Source organism: Cetorhinus maximus, chromosome 16, assembly GCF_964194155.1.
Source record: "Cetorhinus maximus chromosome 16, sCetMax3.hap1.1, whole genome shotgun sequence".
Classification (NCBI taxonomy): Eukaryota; Metazoa; Chordata; class Chondrichthyes; order Lamniformes; family Cetorhinidae; genus Cetorhinus; species Cetorhinus maximus.
In genome coordinates, this window is record NC_135894.1 from 94,856,232 (window position 1) to 94,878,337 (window position 22,106).

At 44.4% G+C, this 22,106-nt stretch overlaps 1 protein-coding gene across 3 annotated transcripts in view; it reads left to right on the plus strand.

The window, feature by feature from the left end:
• Nucleotides 1-3,395: 3,395 nt before the first annotated feature.
• Nucleotides 3,396-22,106, plus strand: part of ncam2a (neural cell adhesion molecule 2a) — a 1,392,794-nt gene continuing 1,374,083 nt past the window's right edge. For all 3 annotated transcript variants that reach the window (XM_078560368.1, XM_078560369.1, XM_078560370.1), the window contains exon 1: nucleotides 3,396-3,520. In XM_078560368.1, the coding sequence (XP_078416494.1) occupies nucleotides 3,469-3,520 (52 nt within the window). In that variant the 5' untranslated portion in view covers nucleotides 3,396-3,468. The remainder of the gene's footprint in view (nucleotides 3,521-22,106) is intronic.

A 22,106-nucleotide genomic window follows, 5' to 3' on the forward strand; every position in this document is an offset into this window, starting at 1 on the left:
CAGTTTGAATTATGTAACACATGCTGTATGAAATAAAACATTTATTTGGGTTGATATCACACTACAATGCTAGTAATGGCCCCATTGGTATTCATATCATAGATATATACAGGACAGAAGGAGGCCATTCAGCCCATCATGCCTGTGCCAGCTCTTTGAAAGAGCTGTCCAATTCACCCCAATCCTTTATGGGTCTTCCCGCATAGCCTTGCAAGTTTGGTTTTAAGCATCCATCCAATTTCCCTTTGAAAGTAATTGTTGAGTCTGTCTCTGCGACACATTCCAGGTTGTAACAGCTCGCTGGTTAAAAAATGTCTTTCTCATCTCCCACACAACCCGCATTCACCCTCCACCCACCCCCCACCCCCCACCCACTCCCCCAGGCTTTTATAGCAGTAATGTTAAATTTGTATCTTTTGTTTTCCAGCTGTCCTGCCAATAGAAAGTTTCTCCCTAACTGCTCTATCCAAAACACTCATCATTTTGACTACATCTGTTAAATCTCCCCTTAAGGAGAACAATCCCAGCTTCCCCAGTCTCTCCACAAAACTGAAGTCCCTCATCCCTGATACCATTCTGGTAAATCTTCTCTGCATGCTCTCCAAGGTCTGGACATCCTTAAGCAAAGCTTTTGCTTGCTATTTCAAGAAAGGCACTAAAGGGTTAATGAGACAAAAACAAAAAGCTAAAAGCTACTGCGGATGCTGGAAATCCAAAACAAAAACAGAATTACCTGGAAAAACTCAGCAAGTCTGGCAGCATCGGCGGAGAAGAAATCAGTTAACGTTTCGAGCCTTCATGGCCCTTCGGCAGAACTGGAGCATAGTTAGAAGAAAGGAGAAATATAAATTGGTTTAAGGTGGGGGGGGGGGGGGGGTGGGGAAGAGACACATTGAGGGTGTGGTGTGATGATTGTGGAGATGAGCAGATAATCAAAAGATGTCACAGACAAAAGGGTCAAAGAGCTGTTGAAGGTGGTGGTCTTTGTCTGAGAAAAGTGCTAATTAAGAATGGAAGCCAGGATATTCAAAGTACAGCTCTAGTCTTTCCACCCCACCCCCACTAGAGCCGTACTTTGAATATCCTGGCTTCCATTCTTAATTAGCACTTTTCTCAGACAAAGACCACCACCTTCAACACCTCTTTGACCCTTTTGTCTGTGACATCTTTTGATTATCTGCTCATCTCCACAATCATCACACCACACCCTCAATGTGTCTCTTCCCCCCCCCCCCCCACCTTAAACCAATTTATATTTCTCCTTTCTTCTAACTATGCTCCAGTTCTGCCGAAGGGCCATGAAGGCTCGAAACGTTAACTGATTTCTTCTCCGCCGATGCTGCCAGACTTGCTGAGTTTTTCCAGGTAATTCTGTTTTTGAAAGGGTTAATGAGCCCTATTGAAATAGTGGATGGGGGGAAATTTCACGTAACATAGCCAACCCTTGATGGCTAATACTGCTGAAAAGAGAGACATTGAAGCTATTGGTCTTGCACTCAGCCATCAGGACCAAAGTCAAGAATGTCAGATTTCAAATGCTCACAACAGTTTATACTGCAGGAGAAAGGGTGTTGATTGGTTGACAGATCCAGTCTGATTGGCCAAACGATTGCCATGGGCTGCAAATTTGCCACTTCTGCATTTATCCTGAAGGGTGCAAGACTGAAAACTTCTGTAACACGTCTCCCTTCTCAGCAATCAAGCGGCTGGTTACTAATAATTCACAACGTGTTTCAAACCATTAAAGTGACATTTTGGACTGTTTATGGTTTTTTTCAAAAAAAAAATCGTGTTTATGGCAAACTGCATGGCCAACTTTCTTTTTGCTAACACGCGCGTCAAAACGTATTGTTCAGGCGCTTGTGAACAGTGTCAAGGTGAAACAAATGAGACAAGCCGATTGTTTTTCTCTGTTCTGGAAAGCCAAATTGTCGGCCTTTTATTTGACGGTAGACGGCGCATGTCCCTTTAACCAAAGGGTGAAGCCCCCGCTTTACATCAAGAGTCTGGCTGCCACTTTATACCTCGAGCCCTTTAAAAAGTTTTTTTTTTCTCTGTGACTACACATTAGATTGGTTTCATGCACAATTAGAACACACAGCGGCTCGCCCCTGCAGGAACCATCCTCCAACAGGCAGCATCGACCTACAGGAGTGTACCACGAAATGAAAAGCGTGTCATTTCAAACCTACCTTCACTCCTTCAAATTAGTAACCCTGGATATAAAGCCGGGTAAGCAATGCATTCGCCCCACTCCATGAGGAGCAGGCAAACTTCATTCTTGTTCTGTCCCTAAGTGCAGTAACAGGCCAATTGCCTTTTTTTTATATAGCTGGCCAGTTTTCCATTGATCACCGGGCAGATCTTGCCAGTCCCTTATATCCGGTGAGAAAATATAGCGCTTGGTGAAATGGGGCGCAGGGGTGGAGGAATTGGAGCGAACACACCACATTCATTTTAAAGGGAGATGCAAGTGGAACAGTTCAATGACTGGGCATTTATTTTAAGATTAAGAGGTATAAACAGATGTGGAAGTGATTTTGAAAGCTGTTTTATATCTCTGCCTTTCATCTATCCTTGATGTCTATCTGTCTTGCTATTTAACTATCTCTGCATATATCTATCTTTCTATTTATATCTCTATCTATCTATCTAGCTACACATATTTATTTCTCTATATGTATCATCTGTCTGTCCATCTATCTATACTATTTCTCTATACCTATTTATTTCCCTCTGTCATTTCTCTCTATCTATCCATCTATCTATCCATCTTTCATCTTCTATCGATCTATCTATCTCATTTCTCTATACCCAGTTATTTCTCTATATCTGTCTGTCTATCTATCTATCTATCTATCTATCTATCTATCTATCTATCTATCTATCTATCTATCTATCTATCTATCTATCTATCTATTTATTTTTCTATCTCTATCATTTCTCTATACCTTTTTATTTATTTATCTATCTCTACATATCATCTATCTCATTTCTCTATACCCATTTATTTCTCTATATCTGTCTATCTGTCTATCCATCTATCTATCTATCTATTTATCTATCTCTATCTATCATTTCTCTATACCTATTTATTTATTTATCTATCTCTACATATCATCTATCTCATTTCTCTATACCTATTTATTTATCTCTATCTGTCTGTCTATCTATATCTATCTATCCTTACTTATTTCTCTCCCTCTCTCTCCCCCCCTATCAGTCTCTCTCTAAATACAGATATTTATGTTAGGTAGGAGAGTGTTGGTTGACTGATTGCTGGAGTGTGTGAAGTCGATGCGCCGCCCCGCCGCGGAGGAATATTCTGGCAGAGGTTGGCATGCGATATAGTTCAGTGTGGCACTGTTTTTAGCGCCAGTTTCAGGAATCGCTCTTGCAAAGGAGCAAGCATCTCACTGCGAGTCTCCGGGAGCTGTCTGCGCGCCACCACCACAAGCTCCGGGAAAAATGACCTTCGCCTCACTCTACCTAATCGGATTGCTTATCTGCAGCGGGGAAGGTAGGAGGTGAAAATAATGTTAAACAAGAATATGTTTTTAAAAGAGAGATAGAAGCATTGACTGCATTGCAGTGAGAGAGTGGGACTGAGCGTCGGGACAGATTGCAGAAGAGAATGGAAAATAGGGAGTTGTTAAGTCTTTTGCCATTTAAAGCCACGCTTGTATATTGACTGGTTGCCAGTGCTATGTGGTTGTGTTGTGACAGATGACGGCTGGTTGGGTTGAGAAGGGGCTGAAAGGTTTGGAGGTGTATTTAGTGCGGAAAACACTGAGCCATTAGATCGGGGTTTTCTTAACTTTCCTCTGTGTGGTTTATTTTTAAAAAAATGCATGTTGTTAACCAATGCTCTGTTACTTTCATTAAAATGGTTCGCTGGTGGTTGCCAATTAGGAATTCCAAAGAGTTTGCACATGGCGTGTAATGTTAGACCTTTATTTCTTGGAGAGAATCTGAACTAAGGTGACAGGACCTCCCCCACCCACACACACACACACACACATACAACTGGGCGGCTGCATTCACATTTTTAACACTTCACAGTTCCAGGCCAGATTCTGTAATCTGTATGCAGTTTGCTGACAGTGGATTGGAGCATGCTTAATGTGATTTTTTTTTGCTTTAGCAATGTTAAGATGTCCAGATGCATTGCCCTGAACTGAGCAAAAGGAGCAGTGGGAATGTTTTGGGTCGAATCAACAGTAACTGTTCGGCCATCATTTGGTTTTGGATTGGAGTGAAATCACTTGCCATCTTGAGCCTGAAAGTTTAGACTCGGTGAATGTGTGTGTGTTTGTGTGTGTGCGCCTGCTTGGATTCATTCACACAAGAGTTGAACTGAAATGTCTTCAGAAGTGAATTGCAAGTGTGGTTTGACAGTGTAAGGCAAAGCCTAGAGTCTTACTGCATGCGGCAGGTGGCGATGCGGAGCTGCTATACTCTATCTGATGATGGTTATCTCGCACCTTGTTCCAGTCACACACACAAGCACTTCGGCCTCGTTATTTGTGGGACCATGTCTTCTACTGCAGATCTCCCCAATTGACCGTGCACGGTGCAGGGGAAGAACTAGTCGATCCTTACGTGGCTGAGCCGAAAAAAAAAGCAGTGTTGGAAGGAAAAGGCTAACTTCCTGTGAGGCTCCCTGTCCATCTCCAGCTCACTGCTCCGGCTCCATTAATCTGTTATCACCCATGAGATTTCATTAATGCAACAATCTCGGTTGGCATTTGCCTCTAATCCATCCGCCTCTTGCCTGACACCCTCCTCCCACCTTTCTTAATATGCCACTAATCCTAATGTTCTGGTTATATTGATAAATTCAATATTGAGCACAGTTCAATCTAAAGAGAACTTGCCCTACTGCCCGGTTTCTTTTAGTATTATTCAATTGTGATGAGGGAAATGGAGGAGATGGCATATTAATTGGAAAGTTGGAAGGGGCGGGGTTGGGGGGATAAAGGAACTAGTCCGAAATGCAACTAGATGGGTGACAACGATTGTAGGGGTCAGTAAAATGTGAAAGACAAACCGTTCCAATAGGTGAACACTAAATACTGCTGTGACAGTGCACCGAGGAGTCTCTGCATTGACACACAGGCAGTTTGTTTAATAGCACCAGTGACATTGTCCAGGTCAACGTGGAGCGAGTGAGCATTTAACTGGACACAGAGCTGGACGGGAGGTAGCTAGGGGCGGTGGGGAAAGGATATTGCCCTGTGACCCTTTGTAACCCTCCCCCCCTCCACACCCCTTACCCCCCCACCCCCCCCCATTCCCAGATCATTTGCCCAGCTCCAATATCCAAGGGATCAACTCATCTGAAGTTAGTCAGCCTGCCCGATTCCTCACTTAGCCCCGTCTTATTCCCTTTCCCGTGTTATATTGGCCATTGAAAATCTGAATTTCTGAATTGAGTGACATTTGGGAAGTTCGGGGATTAGGAATCATATTGTATGAAGGAATGTGTACCTCAATGTGTTTAATATATGTAATGATATATATATATATACACACACACATATATAGATAGATACATATATACAATCTAAAGATCTAAAGGGGTTTTGGGTGCTTTGAATTTTGTTAGCTGTTACCCAAACTGAGTGTGGAAATGTTTAACCCCTCAACCAGCGTGTCCAATGTTATTGAATAATCGCAGCCACACAGCTGTACCAAAGGCTTTCGGTGACATTTTAAACGTGACTTAGCGTCAGCCTTTCTATCTGATTGATATCGATCGCACAATCTAAAGTTACAAATATCATTGATGACAAAACTGGCAGGTTCCATCGCCCCCTCTCCCCAGACAGGAGAGTGCTCCCCTCCCACTTACACGCGATGTAAATATTGACTGTCCATTTACTAGCTGCGTTAACTATACGAAACCGTGACAGTAACGCTCAGTCCACGTCTTGGGGATAAGACATAAGTGCCCCACGGAGTTAGTAATTCGGTGCCACGCCGCTCAGGAGAACGATGTTCAGTTTGAGGAAGCATTAAGCTAATTTTTCCTCGGACCAAACAGATGGCGTTAGCTATTTCTCATTGTAGCCTCTCCTCCCCGAGTATACAACATTTAATGGGTTTGTTAATGACGTCAAAAATCCTAGTTCCTCTCGATACTTGCAATCCGCTGCTCCTTCACCGGGATCCAATTCCCTGAAAACTGAATGCAGTGGCTAACGGTTGCATGGAAGCGACCGCAACTCCCCAGGTTCCAAGATTAAACGGCCAGAGAACTGCGTTTGCCCGAGAGTGGATTTGAGCATGAAGGGGGTGGAGGGTTTGGAGGTTTGCACTTGTAATTAAGACAGGGTTTGCCTGGACTGGGGGGGGGAAGCGCTGAAGATTGGGACTGTGGTTGGAATGAAGTTGCTGTTGGGACCAAGGGAAGGTTGGTGATGGGTTTAACAGATGGAGGTTGTGGTGTGGGATAGGGGAGGATTGGAATTGAGGAGGTTGGGATCGGACTGGACTAGGGTTGCCATTGAATGGAGAGAAGGGTTTCAACTCTGTGATAAACCCTGGGAGGGTATTTTTCAGTTGTTATTCGCTCCTTCAGAACTGTTTAACCGCCTCATTGGGGGGAGAGTACAAGAGTTTAAAATCCAACAGCTTCGATCAAAACTGCTTCAGAAAAAAAAAATAACCATAAACATTTCATACACACGCAGATGTTGAAATTGATAAGAGATCATCAGGCTGTTGTTTCTCATTATGACATATAATTGAAGTAAACAGTGCATTCGGAGGTGACCTACACACTGCTGTGAAGGGAAGGCACATGGAGTGTGTTGATGAATAAATATTCCTTCAGTCAGGGTGCTTTTCTCTCAGATTGCGAGATGGCTGCCGCCCTTATTATTGGAACACGAGCAGTGATCCTACTCCTTCACACGCCGGTTTTACCCTGTGTCTGGAAGTGGAGTGGGAAACAGTGGAAGCCCTAACCGGGAAAAGCAATACTGGCTGTAGCTGTCCCAGTGAAAGTTGATTTTTGCCTCATTCATTGATTTTGGTCAGACATGCTCTTTTAGCTCTCCAAAGTACACGTGGCTGGTGCATGTTTCTAAACTGAAGGTCAATTTTGTAAAGAAGCCCTGGTTGTTAAACGCCCCCCCCACCTTTTTTTTTTAGTTAAATTGTTTTATTGTCCAAAAAGGGGCGAATACAAATGTGAAGAAAATGTTGTCATAGTTTTTTTCTAGCAGGTATCTCTGCACAAGCCGTTTCCCTTCTGGGGTCATTGTCCATTCCCCATTGACGGTGTCCCACTGTTGAAGAACCAAGCGTTAAATCACCGTAAGCAGTTTGCTGGTACTACTTCCCAAACTCATTAAACCTTGTCAGGTCCCTTCAAAGGCCTCCAGAAGCCAATCTCTTTGGTCTCATCCATTTCCTTACTTTGGGATCCACCACTGACATACCTCAAGTAGGTCTAATTCCTATTCGAACTCAATTCATAACTAACGCTGACTTGTATTTCGATACATGACATGACATAGCAGTTCCTTCATCTACACTCGTCTAGCTACGAGTGTGGCATTTTGAATATTTTCTGATTTATGTAGAAAATTAGATAGCCAGAATTAATGGCGTTAGCCCCTGGCAACGTGACCAGAAAGGGTTAATCAGGAGAGCTCAAGAGCAATTTTCTGAATGTTGTGTGAATCCCTGAGATATGTTCATGGCTGGAAATGTTTTATTACTTTTTATAAAACAAACCTATCCATGCCCGCTGCTGGAAATGATCGTTGTTGGCCATATCTGTAACTCTACAGCAGCAGCACTATCTCGTGATCAGGTAACCGGGGGGATGGTGTCCTTTTGCTCCATGTCTGGTTGCAAATCATAAATCTGCTGAGAAAAGTTCTTCCGATCAATGTTTCCACTTTCACAATTTAGCCGTAAAGATGAGAGCTTTCTGCTGCATTACTGACAATGTTAACACTTAATTGTCGGAGGAAATTTTCCTTCTTGCTCCCCCCAGAACTCTGCACAAGTATGTAGGAAACTGGCAATACCAAACTCCAACTGGGGGGGTGGGGGGAATCAAAGTCCAATTACGACACAACTGGTTTTTTTGTACGATCTCCCTATTCCTTCCACCTTTTCGTTTTTTCCCCCCAACTCCTTGCACTAGGGCACCAGCTAATTTCCCTCATTTCTTTTCTCTTCCCTCTTCATGGTCTCCACTTCAAAACCATTTCAAACAAAGGTGATTCAAATTGGCTCCATGGGAGTTGAGGAGATGGTTCCGGCATTGCACCAACCACCTTGCAGCACATTGGTTGTTCAGCGCACTGTGCAAACAAAAAAGTACAATTTGAACTTGATGGAATTTTGCAATGGGATAATTTTTGTGGTATATTTTATAATGAGACTGCACTCTACATCCCTCCCCTTTTTTAACAATGGTGTCGGGTTTCGTGTGGAATTGTCCGCAGTGAGTTGGATGAAGCCTTTTTTTTTAAACGGGGTGGTGTGTGTGCGACATGGAGTGGCGTTCACAGGAAGTACCTGCTAGACAGAAAGCCATAACATTGACACTTTTTGGGCTGTAATCATGTGGCACAATTTATGTACATTGAAGTTATAGAAATGAAAAGGTTACATTAATATTTATCCATAATTAACACTAAATGCATTCCATAGGTACACATAGTTCACATACACATTTAGTTTACCAGAATCTCATTAGCACACGACTGTATATTTCAGCAAACGTTTCGGTGCAGCATCTGATAAGGATTGCATTTAGCAACACTCTTGTCAGTTGTGCAAGCTTTGCCATATCACTGTCTGCTGTAAAATGGAAAATGCACAGCACGTCAGATTGCATTTGTGAGAGAAAGGTCATTGTTTTGGAGTGGGACCCTTCACTGGAAATGAGTTGTGATGGAACCTTTACTACACTTGCCTGTGAGTTGAGACCAGGGATGAGGTGTCACGGCCGAACGATTAACCTATCTGTCTCTTTCAGTTTTGCTGTGTATTTCTATTTTTATTTCTGATTTCCAACATTTTCTGCTTTCTTTTTAAACCTTCATAGTCCAGCTACTATAAAAGACTGTTTTATAAATACATCCGCTCTGTTATTACTCACTTCTGGAAAAGTTGTGTGAGCCACCGTTTTTTCCAGATGTCTTTAACTAAATGTCATCGCCCCCTCTTTACCTCCGCTAGTGCACAATTCACTAATTGAAAAGTTAGGTAGGCACCCTGCTGCTAAACGTTTACTTGCTACTAAGGTGGGCAAGGATGCACAGTCTATACCCATTACCTTTTCTCTGCTGTTAGCCCCATTTTACATGAAGCTCACTGTGCACATACCAATATCAAGAGGTTATATTGGGATGTGTTGCAAAGATGAGTTGATGCTGAGCTTACAATTGGTTTCAGTTCCATTTGGCTGGAAGAGGTGGATAATATTCAGCTGAGGATTGTGTTTTAAAATGATTGGCAAAAACGTTGAAGAGAGATGGGAACGGAAATGTTTTTAATTAGCAAATTGTTGTGATCTGGAACGCACTGTCTGGAAGCTTGATGGAAGTAGATTTAATAGTAACATTCAAAAGAGAATTGGATAAGCAGTTTTTTTACAAAAGCAAAAATGTGCAGGACTATGGAAAGAGAGTAGGGGAGAGGGTCTAATTAGATAGGTTTTTCAAGAAGCAGACACAACGGGCTGAATGGCTTTTTTCTGGGCTGTAATGATTTTACGATCCTAGGTACCCACTGTAATAACTATCCAGTGGCATTATAATGCCCTGGGCTTGGTAAAGATGCATGTTTCAGCAATGGGTGAAGACGAGATCAGGGTCAGCTGCAGTGACACGCACCCTATGCTTGAAAGGCCGAATGATACTCGCTGACTGTGTTCATGCTCTCCTTACAACCTCCTGAAAGCACAAGGTACTGAAAGACTGCACTGCTGTTTGGGGAATGGTGCCCTCATAACAGTCTTCAGCGTCAAGAGAGACGGTCAGAAAATTGCAGGGTGGGAGGAATCAAGACAGAATATTAAAGTACATTGTATAGGTCAAGTTTAAGGTGGTGAGATTCCTTCCTTTTTTTGCTTTAGGAATAAATTCAGTGTGAATTCAAAGCATGATCATATTCTGGTTTGTTTAGATGGGGTGTTATTGATTTACCATTTTTTAACCAATCTTCAAATGTTCTTATTTCGGCTTACTCATACAACAGGAAGAGACAAATCATAATGTCTTTTTGTTTGTAAACTTTGAGACAGCTCAAAAGAAATAAAAGAGCAGTTTTCAAAAGACTTTATATAGTTTCTGCTGCCTGTGTGCTGTTTTTGCTTCCATGTATGCTCCAGCAGTGGGCTGGGGCAATAGCTGACGATCATCCTGATACCACGACTCGGAGTGTTTACATTGCTTCCTTTCCTACCTGGAGGGGAATAAGACATAACTGAGGCAATTGCAATAGGATTTCATTTACATTTTTCTTTCTTTTTGGTGGGGAGGGGGGTGTGGGGGTATAGGGGTGATAGAGGTGAGGGAGGGAAAAAAGAGCTTTTGTACTCAAGACAGATTGAGTGGCAAGCATGGGTTGGAGTATAGTAGGCCCTGCCTGTTAGTAGTGCCCCATTGTGCCCAGTCTCAATATGGAGGGACAGGGAGGACAAGAAAAATATTGCTGTCATTATCAAGTAATGCTGCGTTGGTCCTTCAGGTGTTTGATTAGAACCAATGCTGTAAAGTTGATGGGATATGGCGGGCGGTGTGGTGGGGATGGGGAGAGAGAGAGAGGGGGGGTGCAGTGGGGGTGGGGAGAGATATGGAGGGTGGGGAGAGAGAGCTGAGGGGTGCAGTGGGGGTGGGGAGAGAGAGAGGTGGGGGGTGCTGTTGGGGTGGGGAGAGAGAGATCAGGGCTGCAGTGGGGGTGGGGAGAGAGATGGAGGGTGGGGAGAAAGAGCTGAGGGGTGCAGTGGGGGTGGGGAGAGAGAAATCAGGGCTGCAGTGAGGGTGGGGAGAGAGATGGGGGGTGTGGTGGGGGTGGGGAGAGAGAGATGAGGGCTGCAGTGGGGGTGGGGAGAGAGAGAGATGGGGGGGTGCGGTGGGGTGGGGAGAGAGAGATGAGGGCTGCAGTGGGGGTGGGGAGAGAGATGGGGGGTGCAGTGGGGGTGGGAAGAGAGAGAGGTGGGGGGGTGCAGTGGGGGTGGGGAGAGAGAGATGAGGGCTGCAGTGGGGAGAGAGAGAGATGGGGGGTGCGGTGGGGGTGGGGAGAGAGAGATGAGGGCGGCAGTGGGGATGGGGAGAGAGAGAGATGGGGGTGGGGGGGCAGGGGTGAGGAGAGAGAGGAACTTACTTGGCTGCCCCTCTTCTTGCAGCAGTTGATATGAGCACTAACGAAATCAGGATAAATAGAGTAATGTACAAACTATGGAATGGGGGCGATTGCTGGGTGGGGAGGGCAGAAGGAAAAAAGGGCTTTCAACACTTTTTCATGCAATGTAAATCGTGGCAGCACATGTTATTAGTAGCAGGACAAGAGGGAGGCTTGCCCAAGAGTCCATAATGAAATCGTCATCCTTGGCTGAGCTTTCCTTATTGCATATCTGTCACGAATGTGCTTTCCAGCTCTATTTCCTGATAGCACAACAGTGTTTGTCAGTGAGGAGATGACTGGACAAAACACAATTCGCTCAAGTCTCTTTTTGTGATCAGTCAGTACCAGAAGAGATAATTTTAACTTTTCCTCCAACAACAGTCACAGTGATAACATTATTTCCATTCATGACTTCCATTTACATTACATTTGGAAAGCATTACATGCGGTGACCGTGTATAATCATTTGCTAGTATATTATATGCTCTTTTTAAGGTTTATTTTTGTATCCAGTCTGTCAAACTCTCAGATAAAGGCAAAATACTGTGGATGCTGGAAATCTGAAACAAAAACAAAAATTGCTGGAAAAGCTCAGCAGGTCTGGCAGCATCTGTGGAGAGAAAGACAGAATTAACGTTTCGAGTCCGTGTGACTCTTCTTCAGAACTAAAGGGAAATAGAAATGTGGTGAACTATGTACAGTTTAAGGGGTGGGTGGGACAGGTGAAGCTGGATAGAAGGCCAGCGATAGGTGGAGGCAAAGGAGAGATTGCAAAAGATGTCATAAACAAAAGGTCAAAGGGGTGTTAATGGTGGTGGTACTGGCTGAAGGAGGTGACGCTATGAGTAGAAAGCAGAATGTGATAATGGTCAGGCCAGGGTAAACATTCTGGAAAGAAAAACAAGAGCAAGTGACAGATGGCCCTAATGGGGGTGGGGTGGGGAGAGGGGACTGTGATGGGAAAAAAAAATCGAACAAACAATGAATAAAAATGGAAATAAATTTAAAAGATAATAACAATAAAATAAGTGTTATTTAAGTTTTAACTTTTAAGTCAGCTGTTTTTGGAAGAGTAAGTACACAACCTGGCTCTTCTGTAATTACCGTCGACTGCCAGCATGTAGGATATACAAGAAGACACTGGTGTCACTCCCAACTTCAGCCATCCCAATTATTTTCCCGCCATCCCTACTTGGGGGAACATTGGCTCTCTGACTGGAGTGGCTAAGGTTGGGACGTTACAGAGTGGCAATGGGAATCGAACGCTGTTAGGTGTTGTTTTAATTTGGGGTAATGAGTGATATTGAATTAGCTGCCCATTTTGTACCTTGTCTGTTCTCTTTTTTTGTGCCTCTTTCCATTGAATTGAATGTGAAGAGAAGTCTTGTGTGGTGTGTAATAGCAGCTAACTTGATACCGCCCAGCGTTGAAATGACTGCTTGTGAGTGTTGGTGCTCCCACTGTCACTTTCATCTCATCACTACACTCAATTCCTTTTGACTTTACTCACATCGAGGTAACTTGGGTCAAACAATAAGTAATCTTTTCACTCACCTTCCTCCAAACTTGGACAGGAGTTAATCAGGTTGGTTGTGTAGCTCTGGCCTTTGTTCTGCAAGTCCAATTCAGTTATTATCCACTAAATCAAATTGTTGGTAATTTCTTTCTCAATATGTGGTTGGAGGGGAAATTAATGAATTAAAATCCCTGTGCTTATTTTAAAGTATCCTTTTTCTGTTCCGTGTGTGTGTGTGTGTGTGTGTGTGTAGCCATATGTATTATTAAGGAAACATTGTCACATTTACTGTTATTTTGGGCTGGATTTCTTTGCAACTGAGGCCTGATGGAACCTTGGCCAAGGTAAACTAATTCTAAAAAAAAAAGTGAGAGAGGAGCTCTCTACTGTAAAGCACCTCCTGAGCTCCACATAATTCCTCTGTTTTTGAAGGTGCCATGTAAATGGTTGTCATTGTTAAATCAATATTGGAGAAATGGAGCACTCAATTGCACCTGACGTCCTCATTGTGTGAATTAATTACTCCGCAGATAGTTGTTAGTCAAGCCAAGCGCCTCCTCCGACTTTAATGTGACACCAGCTGTCTCCATGGTCTCTTTAAGTGAGCTTGCTGCTTTTTTACTCGTTCGTGGGGAGTTTTGTGACATGACCCTTAGGCCACTTGGTTTAAATATTCTTCCCTAATAAGGCAGGACAGGAGTCAGGCAGCAGGGACAGGAGTCTGTCATGAATATTAGGTTGGGCTGAATCAACAGCAAGCCCCAGATGTTTTGGGGTGGTTGTTGTAACACACTTCTGTTTGCCATTTCCAGGTGAATGTGGGGCACACAGCACCAAAAGACTGACAATGTGTGTGACAAATGAACATTAACTTGACAGGATCACTCAGCTTGTTACTGTGAGAATGGGACAATTGGTGCAGTCGAGGTAACTCTGCTGAGATTGTTTGAATTCCTCCATTACCTTGTTCCTCTTTCTATCTATAGCCACCTCCAGTCCCACAACCAACACAACCAACAACAATAACATCTATATTGTGCCTTTGCTGTGGTAAAACACCCCAAGGCTTTGGCGGAGCACCTTGAGATGTTGTACGTTGCTAAACATGCTATTTAAATGCAACTCCTTGGGAGCTAAAGTACATTGTTAGGCTGGAGCAGAAGGAACTTGATTTTGCAGTTGTCCATGCTGAACTTGATACGATGGGCATCCAGAATGATTAAAGTCCCATTTCCCAGCACAAGCACCCCTCACTTCAATGTAAACAGGAAAATTAGTTAGAATAGAAAACAGAAATTTAAATGAAATGCTTTGCTGGAGATGAAGCAACTGCTTAACTCCAGTTTATGCATAGATAGCATGTGTGTATGTGGTTGACAAATTCTACCTCTAGGTACACAAAAAAATTGCCTCTCTCTCCATCTGCATCTAAACCAGTCTGAAGAAAACATATTGGTATCCAAAAACCTGGAGGAATATTTGTCTGATTATAACAGGTGAGGGTATCTTCAGGATTCTTATAGAAAAGCGTCTGCCTTCTGAAAATTGCTTTAAGAACAGATGGGCTGCTATTGTGTATCAAGGAGGTAGTTAAATTAGAACATCTACCTGGAACAGTTGCCTGAGATAAATGCAATTTCCCCACGCCAACCTGAAGCTTGTGACATGTGTTTAATTCTTTATTTTAACTCTCAGAGTTTTTTAAGCAATAACATTCTCTGTTCTATGGTTGTAATCTGAAAAGCAGCTGTCGGGAAAAGTGGCCATGTACAGTAAACTCCAACTTGTTCACTAATACCTTGGGGTGGATTTTACCGGGGGATGGGTTACCCCCCACTCTACCCCTGACGGCAAAGTCCATCAGCACCGTGTCGACCAAAAGCCCAGCTGCCTTGCCATGATATTACGCTCGGGGCAGCCGTAATCAGATCAGATGCGGCAGCATATTTCGGACCGAATTGCTCGAAATGTGTTGAGTATTTTAAAAACCAGGCGGGACCTGCAAACCTGGCTGCCGTGTGGCATGGTCAGGATGGAGCGCTTGCGCATTGTGGGAAACAAGGGTGGGGGGTCTCAGGAGAAACAGTTCCTGCAGAAGCTGCCAGACGCATGGGAACTTGAGTTCTCTCATGCCTACAAACCCAGCTGTTGCTGCTATTGTGCTGTGTCAATTGAATTAATTGGGTTGAAGGTGGAGAAGGGTCAAACATTGCTGGGAAAAATAAGGGACGCTTTGTTGGGGTGGGGGTGGGGGGGTGGAGGTTGCTGACAACACTATTGACCTGCCGGACCCCTCCCCCACCCTCCAGACCCCCTGCAACCAGATTGACCGGCAGTTCTGTAGTCTCCGCAGCACCAGGATTGAATGGTGGCCACTGCTGGGACTGGACAGGCAGTCCATAAAGATGAAGGAATGATGGAGACCGAACTTCAGTTGAGTCAGGAATTTTAGGTGGGCCTGCCTAGCAGGACCAGTGAGGGTGGGAGAGAAAGTGGGTGGCGGGGGGTTAGGTTTTAGAGACCAAGAGGGTAGGGATAAAGAGGGCTATGATCTTGGGCAGGGGTGCGACTGCCTCCGATTGTTATAGGGGATCCCCTCCCCAAAGGAGGTACCCAGCCCCTCACTTCCTGACCAACAGCGGCCTGCTCAGTGAAAGCTGCCAGGCTGCCTGCCTTGCCTCCGCCTCCCCCAGCCGCACATATCATAGCGCCAGAGGCTGAATGAGGCCCTTAGGTGGCTATTGATTGGTCACTTAAGAGCCTCAATAGGTACAAGAGCGGGGCGTGGGGAGGGGTGGTGTGGGCTGCTGTCGCGTTGCCCGTCCACTGTAATATGGGAGACAGGAATGGGTGAGCAGGGCACCTGTTTCATTTTACAAGCCCCCCTTTGGCACCTTCAAATATGCCAGTGGGGACCATAAAATTCATCCCCTTGTAGGGAAGGCATCCCGCCCTCTGCCACACAGTCTGGGGCTACATGTGACTCCAATCCCACACTGATGGGGTTGACTGTTAACTACCTTCTGAAGATGCTAACAATTCACAGCAAGAAGAAAGCTCATCAACACCCTCTTGCAGAAACTAGGGATTTACAATAAATGCCTGCCTTGCCAGTGACGCCCACATCCCGAAAACATAATGTAAATGCTACGGCGAATGTTTAGATGAAAAAGATTGCTGAAGACCTGAATTACAATGCATGGTGTGTTGGAAATACGCAACAGGGGTCAGGCAGCAGCTGAGATGGGGATAATAGGTTAGTACTGTGGGCGGCATACATTTCCACAGGTGTGGAAGGGTTAGGGCAAGAAGCCCCTTTGATCGGACTCAGCAAACAATAGGAGGATGAACTTATGGTCAGATTCTAGATGCTGGAACACTGTAATCTTCAAAAAAATATATCATGGTTTGAAATCCAGCTAGGATTCTGGACATGCTTTTCTTCCTGTTAAGGATGGAGTTTGTTTTTATTGCCAAGAATGTCGAGAGATTTTGTGCTGGAAGAAACCAGATTCATAGAATCTTGCAGCACAGGATGAGTCCAATCAGCTCATTGTGCCTGCTGGCTCTTTGAAAGTGCTGTCCAGTCCCACTTCCCTATTTTTCCCATAGGCCTGAAAATTTCCCTCTTCCTGTTTCCCTTTTTGACAATTACTGTGGAATTTTCTTCACACCCCTTTCACAGGATGCACTCACAGAATGAAAATTCTTCTCAACCTGCACCCAAAATTGGCTCAGTGACAGGAAGCAAAAAGGTAATAGTTATCGATGGGTGTTTTTTTTTGACTGGAAGGCTGTTTCAGTGCTAGGCCCCTTGCTTTTGGTGGTATAAGGGCTTGAATGTAGGGGGTATGATTAAGAAGTTTGCAGATGATTCAAAAAAAAAATGGCTGTATGGTTGATAACTAAGAAGATAGCTGTAAACTGCAAGAAGATATCAGAGGACTAATCATGAGAGTGGAACAGCGACAAATGGACTTCGACCTAGAGAAACGTAAGGTAATCCATTTGGGGAACACTAACAAGGCAAGAGAATGCACGATACATGGTAAGGTAATGAGAAGTGTAGAAGGAGGGAAGTGCATGTCTGCAGATCCTTGAAGCTGGATGGAAGGTAGATAAGATGGTCACAAAGGCACAGGGATCCTTGCCTTTATTACTGAGGCACAGATTGCAAAAGCTGTGAGGTTATGTTAGAAGTGTTAGAATTTTAGTTAGGCCACAGTTGGAGTACTGCATGTAGTCCTGGTCACCACATCAGAGGAAAGATATGATTGCAATAGAGAGGGTCCAGAGGAGATTTACAAGGATGTTGGCGGGCCTGGAGAATTTTAGTTAGGATGAAGGATTGGACTGGCTAAGGTTGTTTTCTTTGGACTAGAAGAGGCTGAGGGGAGATCTAATTGAAGTGTATTAAATTGAGGGGTCCCGATAGAACGGATAGGCGGGCCTTATTCCCCTCAGTTGAGTGGTCCGTAAAGGGGGAGCAGGATAAGGGGATTTGGTGGGAAATATTTTCAACCAAAGGATACTGGGGATCTAGAACTTGGTAGCTGAAAGGGTGATAGAGGCAGAAACCCTCAAATATTTTTTTAAAAACCTTGGACATACACTTGAGGTGCTATAACCTACAAGACTACAGAGGGAAAGCTGGAAAGTGGGATTAGGCTGAAGGACTACTTATCAGATGGTGATGACATGATGGGCAGAATTGCCTCCTTCCATGTTGTAAATTTCTAAGATTCTATGACCTCTCCTCTGATTTTTGCCAACAGCCTTAGATCTGTGTCCTTTGCACGGTTATCGACAATCTTACCAGTGAAAACGGTTTCTCCTTCTCCACTCTATTAAAACCCCTCCTCATTTTGGACACCTGTACTAAATCTCCCATTAACTTTCCCTACTTAAAGAAGAACAATCCCATTTTCACTAGTCTCTTGACATAGATGAAGCCACTCATTCCTGGTATATTAATATACCCTCTCTTTGGCTACTTGATCAATATCTGGTGCTCCAAGTCAAGTGGAACCTTTATGTGTGTGAGAAGTGAGTTTTCCTCTTTTCTTCCCTTGTATAAATTCCTGCTTTCAACTGCAGTGGAAAAACAACCCCTTGCTTTCTCTTTAGTGACTTCTTGTTTTTCCCTATCAGCTTACAGTGAGGTTGCTGCCCACTTTGTGCCATTAGTGCTGAAATATGGGCACTGAACCAATGCCCGTCGGAAACCTGATCGGAACTGCTCCAAACTCATCTCATTTCATCTCTCCTGTCCTACCTACATTTAAATCCATGAAGGGACTACTGCTGAAGGCTCCTCCACACAACTCACAAATCATGTTTCAAGTGCTCAACTATTGTACTTGTGGAGATGTTTGGTGTGAATGGAGTTTGATGCTGTCAATCTGACTACATTGTTAAAGTGTAGACTCCAAAATTGGAATGACTGAACATTAGATTTTAACAAAGAGCTTGTCAGATGATAGAATGTGAGAATGATGCAGAGACAAGAGGTGCGTAAATACCATCACAAACAAGGACATCAATGCTTCAACATTTTCTATAATTGTTACTTGAAACCAGAGACTTGGATTACAATCCGCAAATTACTCCTCTCATAGCCTTTATTACTCTGTTTTTTATATCTGTTCATGGAATGTGAGTGTCACTGGCTAGGCCAACATTTGTTGCCCATCCTGAATTGCCCTTGAGAAGGATGTGGTGAGCTGCCTTTCTAAACTGCTGCAGCCAAGTGGTGTAGGTGAACCCACAGTGCTGCTGTGAAGGGAAGTCCAGAATTTGACAGTGAAGTAACAAAAGGATGGTGTGCGACTTGGAAGAGAACTTGCAGGTAGGGTTCTCATGCGTCTGTTGCCCTTGTCCTTCTAGGTAGTAGAGGTCACGGGTTTGGAAGGTGCTGCCGAAGGAGCCTTGGTGAGTTGCTGCAGCGCATCTTGCTGACGGCGCACTCTGCCATCACAGTGCTCCAGTGATGAAGCGAGTGAATGTTTAAGGTGGTGGATGGGGCGCCGATCAAGTGGGCTGCTTTGGCCTGGTGATGTCGAGCTTCTTAAATGTTGGGGCTGCAATGTGAGGAGTATTCCATTACACTCCTGACCTGTGCCTTGTAGTTGTGGACAAGCTTTGGGGAGTCAGGAGGTCGAGAATTCCCAGTGTCTCATCCGATTTTGTAGCCATATTATTTATCTGGCTGTTAAGTTTTTAGTCAATGGAAACTCCTAGGATGTTGAAGGTGAGTCAATGGTCATGCAGTTGAATGTCAGGGGAGATGGTTAGATTCTTTGTTCAAGATGGTCATTGCCTGGCAATTATGTGGCATGAATGCTACTTGCAGTATGAACTATTTCAATTTGACTTTCTTTTTTTTCTTTCTCCCTTTCACTTTCTCTCTCTTCACCTCCCACCTCCTCATGAGCCAAATCACATTGATGTGTGGTGGGGTGTGGATTCATGTCCTTTTGGGTGCCTCACCCAAGGACCGACTGCTAACAGGATATTCAATGGCCAGGATTTTGCCCTTGTCAGGCGGGCTTGGCGGGGGGGGAGCAGGAGCGTTGGAAAGCCAACCACTGCCCACGATCAGGCTGCGTCCACGACATCACGCTTGCAGGCCAATTAAGGCCCGGCCAGCATGAAACACTCGCTGCAGCGCTTAGCGCTGACTGTGGGGGTGGCGGGGAGGAGGGTGAGTGGGGAACTTCGTGCATATGCACAAGTGCGCACAGGAAAAGCTCCCTGAGGCACAGAGCTGCCTCAGGGAGCTGAAGATTCACAAAAATTAAAAATGAAGAATTTTAAAATGTTAAAAAAACATGTCCCCTCTTGTGACTCTGTCACGTGCAGGGACATGTTATGAATGAAACTTAAACATTTTTACTTAATTTTTATTTGTTGTTGGAAACCTCATCCTGCCCGTGGATGAGGTTTCCTAAAAAATCCAAAGGCCGCTTGGCCTTTTCGCCTGCCTGCCTGCCAACCGTAAGGTTAGACGGGCAGCGAAAAATTGAACTTAATTGTTACCTTGGAGGCCTTTTAATTGTCGGCGCCCGCCAACCGAAATATCGTACGATGGCGCGATGATGTCAGGATGCTCGCCCGACGTCATCGCGCGTCATTTTACACTCGTGCGGGTCAGGCCCGACGAGTGAAAAAATCTGGCGTATTATATGTGGGAAACGAACAAAGGCGTTGTGTTCCGAGCTCAAGTGATTGCCTGAACAATGGTTCTCCTTGCAGCCTGTCTACCAGCTTGGTACATGTAAAGTGGATGATCAATCGTGCTGATGCTGATTGCTGCTCTTGAAAAATCGGGGGGGTGTATTTGGTCCTTGTCAGCAGCATGAAATGAACTTGTAGTGAATTGGTAACCCATTTTACACCTTCAATGAAAAATAAAATTAGGCATGATGTAATACAAACTGTCAATCTTGCTTTGAGCAGAGTTTATGCTACAGGCAAAGACCAATCTCTCCCATTGTGTCCAGCATAAGCAATGAGTGTATTGGATAGCTGTCATTATATAATAAGGCAGCTATCGGAACAATGGATTCACATGATTGCCTATAATATCCAAGGCATTGCCTTATGAATGCTCTAGGATTGTTTGCCTGTTAAATTGGTGACTCGAGGTCGGGAAATCATTTACATGTATTTCTGGGCCCAAGATATTAAATGCATCTACACATGCGCGCCAGGGAGCCAGAGTCTGAGGCTCACCCAAAATTGGGCATCGGGTCTCATTATTTTCCTAATACCAGTGAACCACTGACTCCTGTCAAGCCCCCAGAGGCACCTGGTTTGATGTCTGGGGTCAAATTTGGGCCCACTGTCTCCAGTGGAAATTGAGAAAGGACGGCTGCCAGAAAAGGTGGGGGTGGGTGTTTGGTGTTGGCGACAGTAGAAGGAGAAACATCAGGAAAAAGCGGGCCAGGTCGGAAAAGAGACTGGGGCAACATCGGAGGCTGGGCAGAGAGAGGAATGCAGGATTGGAATGAACAAAGGGCAATGCCAATGGCCCCTCATATACCGTGGCAAATTATGGGCAGCCTCACTGGAATTGGCTGCCAGCTATGTCCTGGGGTGGGGATTGGGGGCGGGGGAACGGGTGGGGGTGGTGGGTTTGTGAGGAGGGGAGGGGGGGTGGATGTGGTGCTGGCAGTGGTGAGTGTGGACAGTCTGAGGAAAGTGCTGAGGGTGGGCTCAGAATACAATAGCTATTGCTCACAGTAGTATCATGGAGGGAAGGCGGGAATATTTTTCCCTGCCATTTTTTTGGCCTCTCGCGGTTACTTTTAAAGACCGGTAGCTAGGCCAAGAGTAACCACAACTTCCATGCTCTCTTTCATCACCAATTCTGCAGAAGGATCCTGAAACTGGCACCGGACCCTTGCTTTACACAATGAATTTGGTCCAACACTGCACTCAGGCTAACTTGTAAATAGAATCTACCTCACGTCAGGGAGTAAACCACTGACAATGCGTGGTGGTAATATTCTGTTTGCGAGGAGTTGATAATGGGTACATCCAGCAACTTGATTCTTTTGCTCAGTGATCTCGAAGTTTGTCAACAAATGTTAGTGAATAGCATGCGAATACTAATTTACAGTTGTATGCACCCAATCCGATGTTTCTAATTAGCATTCAGCAGATGCAAACAATGAACGCTTTCTGTAGCCATGATACTGTGAAGTTAACTATCTCTTCTGAAAGGTGTTGGTCCCTTAAATAAAAAGCCCCTATTCTGTTTTATTTGCTGTTACATTAAAGATATTTAATGCTTGCAGTTATAATAATTTAAACTGTAATCTCCCCCCGATTAACAGAAGCAAAATAGCTTGCTGTATTAAATAAGAGTTTGGAGGTTACACATAGGTGTCTCAAAACAGAGGTGACCATCATGGTGACAGAAATAGTGCTTCTACAGGTTGGGCCAGAAATTGGTGTATGATGCACTCAGCTTATGCCTGAAAAATAGGCAAAATTCACACCAGTTTCTACCCATGTATCATTTCCCAGGAGGTGACTGACAGAAATAGTTTGTGCAGGGAGTACAGAAAGCAGAGTGCTGGATCCAACCTTCAGAGTTTCTCATTTCAATATACTTATTAATTCCTTTTGTGAAAGGACACGCAATAACAAAGTTCCCAGTGCTTGTATTATTAACAGACCGTGAGATTTGATGGCTGTTTTGAATTTT